The sequence below is a fragment of the Pundamilia nyererei genome, unplaced genomic scaffold (genome assembly GCF_000239375.1).
Source record: "Pundamilia nyererei isolate P.nyererei 1_Seehausen unplaced genomic scaffold, PunNye1.0 scaffold00139, whole genome shotgun sequence".
Classification (NCBI taxonomy): domain Eukaryota; kingdom Metazoa; phylum Chordata; class Actinopteri; order Cichliformes; family Cichlidae; genus Pundamilia; species Pundamilia nyererei.
The window spans coordinates 803,118-810,409 of NW_005187540.1; the positions used below are offsets into that span (position 1 = coordinate 803,118).

The 7,292-nt window shown below is 52.0% G+C and overlaps 1 protein-coding gene across 1 annotated transcript in view; it reads right to left on the minus strand.

Annotated features, from left to right (window-relative positions):
- The window catches only part of atp2c1 (ATPase secretory pathway Ca2+ transporting 1), a 27,587-nt gene that overhangs the window by 12,896 nt on the left and 7,399 nt on the right, over positions 1–7,292 (minus strand). The window contains exons 2-5 of the mRNA XM_005744139.2: positions 3,019–3,123; positions 2,721–2,837; positions 1,342–1,431; positions 46–81 (exon numbers count right to left, since the gene is read on the minus strand). Coding sequence (XP_005744196.1) covers positions 46–81; positions 1,342–1,431; positions 2,721–2,837; positions 3,019–3,123 — 348 coding nt within the window. The remainder of the gene's footprint in view (positions 1–45; positions 82–1,341; positions 1,432–2,720; positions 2,838–3,018; positions 3,124–7,292) is intronic.

Genomic DNA, 7,292 nt, shown 5'->3' on the forward strand with positions numbered 1-7,292 from the left:
CACACACACACAGCAGTGTTGTTAAAGAGTAAAAACAGGACGTACCTGGACGAAGGCGACCGTCACTACGATGATGATGGCCTGGGGGGGGGAAAGCACAGACTGAACTTTGAGGTCCAACATGAGTTTTTAAATTCTTCCATCGTTCACAATAAAACCCCACAGCTGTGGAAACCCCACTGACACTGAGTCGTTCAGGGTTTATTGAAGATTTCAGTGAATGTTTGCGACGTCAGAGCTCAACATCGTTCATCTTTTCCTTTCATCATAAAATATATTCCACATTTCCTTTCAAATTAAAAGCACTGTTTGTAACCTCTCACCTCTGCATTTATGTTTATTTCCTGTGAGGCGGAGCTTTGGCCTCACAGTAGCCCGTCTGCTTTCACAGTCATCATATCTGAATGTGATGACATGAATAAGCTCTTCATCATTTCTGCTTGTTCACACGCTGAGGTGGAGTCAGACCATCGGCTGACCTTCTGGCTGCTGAAGCTCTGCGTCCGTTTGGAGGATTAAAACAGAAACCTGACCAAACATCCTGAAGGGTTCCCGGATCGCTTTAATTACCCGAAGTCTGAAAGCAAACAGCGATGAAGCTGTTTGCTCGCCTGCAGCCGGCCTGCGTGTGCACAGGGACTCACGTTTCTTCTTTTACGAGGGTCAAACTGTGTGTGCGTCACTCAGACTCTCCATCTCAGAGCTCCTCTCTCTGCACATGAATCCGCCTTTGGTCCTGCCGTACGTACTTTATGCTGTCAACAATGACTCCAGCATGCAGGACGGTTTGTCACTTGTGTTGTGCGTGCGTGCAGAAACAACCGGTAGGATGGAACACAGCGCCAAACCTTCCCGTTCAGGTTTTACTTCACCGATGCAGATGAACTCGATGACTTTAGGTAAATGAGACCCATCTTCTGTGATGGACCTGACCTGGTTGTGGCTGAACGAGAAGCGTGCAGATGTTCAAACGTGTGCAGACGGGCTGCAGAGAAGATCGCACTTCTTGTTTTTAATCTGTGCCTGTGGCGTTCCACCTCTCTGTGACGGTGCACGCTGAGCTTAAGGTGAGAGGAGACAATAACAAGCACGCGCCGTGCTGACCAATCGCAGAGCAGCACTGCCTCACAGGACGGCTCAGCCACTGACCCCGTGACCTTTACATGTAAAACTTGCTGCATTTGAGTCACTGAGTCTAAGAACACAGAGCTGCTGTTCCACTCCGCTCCTGCCATCTGAACTTTGACCTCGTTTTTGTATCAGACAAACAGCTGTCGTGTGTAACCTCGTGTGGAGGACCTGCAGGTTTCAGAGGACGCCTGAGCGCCGCTGGTTACCTACCACTGTGATGCTGATGGCGTCATCGAACTGGTGCATGATGATGCTGATGACCGCCGACGCCAGCAACAGCAGGATGAGCGGATCTTTGAACTGCAGAGAGACACAGGCTGAGGTCAGAGGTCAAGTGTCACATGATTACAGACGTTTGGAGGACGTGTTCTTTAACAAGGACACTTTTTACAGCGTGGACGCTTTCAGCTTCGCCGAGTTTGCACATTTGTTTCGGCAGCGCGGGTAAATCGAACGAGTCATCACAGGCGGGATCAGGCGAGTCGGTGCAGCTGTAAACGTGTGTGGTCGGCAGCTGAAGGACAAACTCTTTGGCAGCTCGTGTCTGGACTGTGAGGTCAGCGTGATGTCAGAGCGCCGCAGCAGCTGCTACTCGACTCGCTGCAGGGCTGGCGTTTGTTTAGTGAAGGAGCGGCTCGAGCGTGTGATCGCAGGAGGACACGCGCTCAGATTACAGCAGATTACAGACAATAGGTGTGTTTGTGAAGCCGTCCAATCAGCAGTCAGGAGCGATGACGAGGCTCTGACCTTCCTCACCCTCATGGCTCACATCACACGGTTCTGGTCATGTGACCTGTGACCCTCTCTTTCTGCTTGTTCAGCACTCAGGAATGTGAAGTCAAACGGAAACTTCTGCACACGTCAGCTGATGTGGTTTACCTTTTTCAGAGATCCAGAGTTTCTGCTCCTCGCTTGGACTCGAGCCGACAGCTTCCCCCGTCCTCTCCGTCCACGCTCGCTTTCTATATTTAAGCTGGAGCTGCTGGAGCTGCTGGAGGCCTGCAGCAGCTCCATCAGTGCTCCGACTGCCTGCTGCCGTTTCCCCTTCAGTTATTTTACCTGATGCTTTCAGGGCTGAAAGAGGTCATGTGCCCTCGTCAGCTGGCTCGTCCAATCAGCAGCGCTTGAACGAGGCCCCTGATCTGTTTCACAACGCCGCGCTGTGGCGGTGACACGAGCTCGAGACAGAAACGAAGAACGCTACAGGATTCAACCTCCTCCTTTGTGCAGTCACCACAAACGTGTCAGTCCTATTAAAAGGTGCGAGCAGCAATGAGGTCACGGTTACCACGGTGAAGCGCGTTTACACCTTACACGTGTTTCTAACATGGCTGTGAGGCGACGAACGTGTGCCGTGCAAAAATAAATCTGTGTTCTTCCACAGGACGTTATGCAAGCGTGCTGCAGACGTGCGCGGCGGCGGAACAATGACAGTCGGGAACACGGCGGGCCTGCAGACGCGTTTCAGGCTCTGGATAAAAATAGCGTGCTGGGTGACTCTGCCGCTGCACGTTTGAGGGACTCGCTGTCACACAGAGAGAGAAACAGGAAATGGCCTTGAGTGAGTGTGCGTGTGATGCGTGCGTTACCTGTGACAGGTACTTCCTCCACAGCGGCTCGTCCTCGCTGATGTCGAACTCGTTCCAGCCGTGGTACGCCCTCCGCCGCCTCACCTCCTCCTGGGTCAAACCCAGCTGCAGGTCGGCCTGTGGGCGTGACACGCAGCGGCGCTCAGATTACCGTTTCAGAGACGAAGCTCGCACAGAAACAGGACGACGCGTCTCATTGGCTCAGTCTAAGTCTGAGGATTTTTCATGAACCGATCAGCTGAGCGCTCTCTGAGATAAACGTGACGAATGTCAGGCTGAGAGGCGCTCGCCTCCTTACCTGCAGGACACATGCTACTTCATTGACGGGCAGTTCACTGGCTTTTCTGGACGTCAGTACTGGGACCATGGTCTCATCTTCACTGGAGGGTTCTCCTTCGGAAAGCTGAAACAGGAAGAAGACAGAGAGACTGAGACTGCAGCAGGGTTCCTATTGAGCGCTGCTTCTCACATCCAGGCCTGGACAACCTCCACCTGCGAGCATCAGACAGCGACGACGGCGTCTGTCGGGCCCACAGACTGTACCGAGGTTCTCCGTGAAACGGATCACATTCCTCCACTTTTACTCGAGCAGAGCTCTGCTTTCCACAAAGAGTCAGGGACCTCTAAGGTGGGAGCACTCGTGACTCGCACACCTGACGTCCAGCTGTGCAGGTAAGTGTCCGAGTGATGACACAGCTGTGACCTCTGGGTGAACGCTGTCATCTAACCTTTTATGGATGACTTCAAATCCAGTTTCTCGTCAGCTGCTGTCAAAGATAATAATCCACAGAGTCACATTTCAGGACTCTCATTACTGCAGGCGTAATGCTGCTGGCAGATGCCAGGAAGTAACCAGAAACCTTTCACAACCAGGGCCAAGACGTACGTTTGTTAATAAAAATGCTTCAGAAGGCACCGACACCACCCACAGGGCCAGAAAGACTGCGTTTTAGGCTTTAATGAACTACAAGAACGTACGGCAGCACAAAAGCTCAGAGGAAATGAGGGGAAGAGGACCAGAATGACTTCCAAAGTAAAAGCACCTCTGCACTTTGAGTTTATAATCTCCCCAGGAACCTGCAGTTCCTCTGATGTCCACTAGAGACCGGCTCTATCGGGAACATCTGAACTCCGAGTCGATTCTTCATGAAATAAATGTGAGGGCGGCAGAATTTAGACTTTAATGCCACTAAAGTCAGGAAAAAACAAAGGTTTTGTTTGTGGCAGCGTCCGGCGTGACGCGCTGCAGGTTTACAACATTAGGAAATTGCTGCGGTGCTTCAGTGCAAACATACTGTCATAAATTACGCTTAAATAGACATGAAAAAATAAGAATAAGAATTAAAGTGCTACGTAGAAAGATATATACATGAGTGCAGGTGGTGATCAGTGCCAAACATGGAATGAAGCAGAGAGGTAAGGAGGACAAACTGAACATCGAACAGCTTCGAGCCTCCTCCACCATCGGTGCTTGTTGTCATGCATGATGCTGATCACTTCCTCCCAGCAGGCTGCAGGTCTGAGGACGAAGGCTGACGCAGAGGAAACCGACAGCAGGAAACGGGACAAAGGCGACAGCGGCGCCGTGGTGCAGGGTTTAAAGCCGAACAAAGAGCAGAGAGGAAGTCGATTCTCCTCCCCGTCAGCAAGAGCAGCTTTTTCAAACACCTGCACAGGTTCACAGGAAGTGCACCTCATCAAAGACTCAGTCTGAGTTAGAATTTAGAGCTACTTGAAGAAAACTGTCGAGAGTCGGCCTCAGGCTGTCCCGCTCAGCTAACGCGGTGGCTAGCATTAGCTAACAGCATCCAGGCCGTGTCAAAGGTCAAAGTCCAGTTTGGGCAGATGGCTTCAGGCCGAACGTTAGCTCGTGCTGCCTTACTACCACAGACACGAGAGAGCGACGAGTCTCTGATGCCTGTTCTTACACCTGAACTCGTTTATGGCCCCACCTGAGAGTCGTGACTCGGGGCAAAGTCTCACCATAAAACTGAGTGACGTGTTTCTGGTCCCAGGCCAGCTGTGCAATATATGTGCACCTGCACTCACCTGCCAGCTTAACGCTTTGACCTGAGCCTGGCAGCTGCAGGCCTGTGAGGGGACAAACAGCCAGCTGTGTGCAGCTGTGTGCAGCTGTAACGGCGTGAGAACAAGTCTGTCCCACAGAGGTGGAGGAACTCCCGGCATTTCTCATCTGCTTTCAATGTTTTCACAGTCCGAGCTGCCGGGCGGCTCCGGCCGGTAAACTGCGGCTCGAGACAGTTTTCCACGCAGTGGCCGAATGCGATGAATAAACTGCACGTCAGCAGGAAGTGCAGCCAACAACACGAAGGTGTCTGCGGCTGATTAATGCTGTGACCCAAGCAGCAGACTCACAGGTGCATTTAAGACCACACGAGACCTGAAAGTGTCAGAAAAGCTGAAATCAGAGTTGGAACAGAAGCAGCTGGTACGGCAAAGCTACAGCGTTACGCCCGATCGTCGCTCCTGCAGGAGATGAAACACCCGCCCCCAGCCTCCTCGTACATACACTTCTGTTATCAATTTGAAATGCTACGTTGCCGCCTTCTCGAGTTATCGTGGTCACAAAGTCAGGTGTCCACGCGCCTGCCTGCCCAGCGGGGTCACATGAACACCCCGACACAAACATCGGCGCTGCAGCTGAAAGCCGGCCGCAGTCTGAAGGCCGATTGGCGTCAGAGTCGAGATTATTCAGGAAAATATCGAAACCTTCATTTTATTTGAGATCAAATCACGTTTACTGTCGCATCACACGTGCAGGTACACTGTAGCCACAGCCACCCTGGGGCGCACTGACAGAGGCGAGGCTGCCGGACACTGGCGCCACGGGCCCTCTGACCACCACCAGTAGGCAACGGGTGAAGCGTTTTGCCCAAGGACACGACGACCGAGACTGTCCGAGCCGGGGCTCAAACCAGCAACCTTCCAGTTACAAGACGAACTCCCAACTCTTGAGCCACGATCTAGAAGCTACCACTCAGCAGAAGTGCACACTGTTCTGTGAATCACCTGTCATCACCTGCCGGCCTCCTCTGCCTCCTTACAGCTTCCTTCAATCAGTCAGCTTTACCTGAGACACAGGTGTGCAAACTTCCTCTCAGCATCCACACACAGAGCTGCCCCTAAAAACGTTTTGCTCTGCAGACAGAGAGAGGAGCAGCGCTCAGCTGAGAGGATTGTTTCTGATTAGCAGTGAGAGCAGCTTAGACGACCATCCTGCTGCCTCCTCCTCAGGCTGCCCCCGCAGGACGGGAGGGTCACTGCAGTCTGACTCACTTAAACTAAACGCAGACCCTGCTGTCAGAGTGTTAGCGCCAAGGTCACTGCTGACGTCACACCTGAGCAAACACGAGTAGCATCAAAGCATCATGTGACCAAAGAAGTGATTCTGACGTCCCCGAAGCCCGAAAATCTTCAAACGCCTCCTGTCACCGGCGTGACAGGAGGCGTTTGAAGATTTTGAAGACTGTCTCACCTTTGTTGCTGCGACTCGTTTGACTGCTGATTTTACCAAATGCAAACACCAAACAAACTGAAACGCACCCGACCTCTACACCGGGCTCAGCCACGCTTCACTACCATCTGACATCATCGGCTGACATCATCATCATCAGGTCAGGTTGGCCGACAGGAGACAGCTGCAAACAGCTGCAGTCTGACAGCATCCCTCTCACAGAGACTGTGGAAGGTTAGCAGACACTTTCAGTCTGAGGTGTAAATGCAGATTACAGATTACAGCACGGTGCCATCAGCCTGACGGTTCCACTCAGCCAGTGATTTTCCTGCAGGACGCCTGTAGAGCGCAGATGTAGAACGAAACAGCTGTGGAGTCACAGACATACGACAGGTCTGAACGCCTGACAATCTCCTGACGCAGAAATACATAAAACGACGGTGAGAAAAAAATGATGTTACGGGATGAAACAGACACTGACAAAGTTTAACTTTGAGGACACGATCATCACATCCCCAGATTTGAATAATTTGATAACGAATCCTGTGATAATAACATGCTGTTGCTGGCTGGCGATTCCCACGTCTGTGTGAGGCTCACTGAGCCGTCAGAGTTCACACACAGCGAGCTGCGGCTGAAGTCCGCTTTCATCGTCGCTCTGCAGGACAGCCGCGAGCCAACGCAGCGAGCTGGAGACCGTGGATAACTTTCCATCAACAGCAAGAGACGAGACAAACGTCAGAGTGTCCGTAACTCATCCTCCACCAGCTCAGGCTCAGAGAAGCTCAAACACGTTATACATGTTAATGCGTTACAGTGAGGAGCAGGAGGAGCACTGATCAGCTCTCTCAGCGCATTTTTAAACAGGAGCAGTGAGTGACGCTTCACCTGGCCTCCAACCACAGCGCCTCAGGAAGGTGGTGGTGTTAAAGTGAGCTGCTGCTCCATTGGCTGTTTGGTCAATGATGCGGTCGCAGTTTTTCCACTTCATCAGGGTGAAACTCCAGCTGTAATCTAATAACTGAAGATGGGCGGAGTCGCACCATCAACCCTCAGTTTTCCCTCTCAGCTGATTTACACCCACACACACACACACA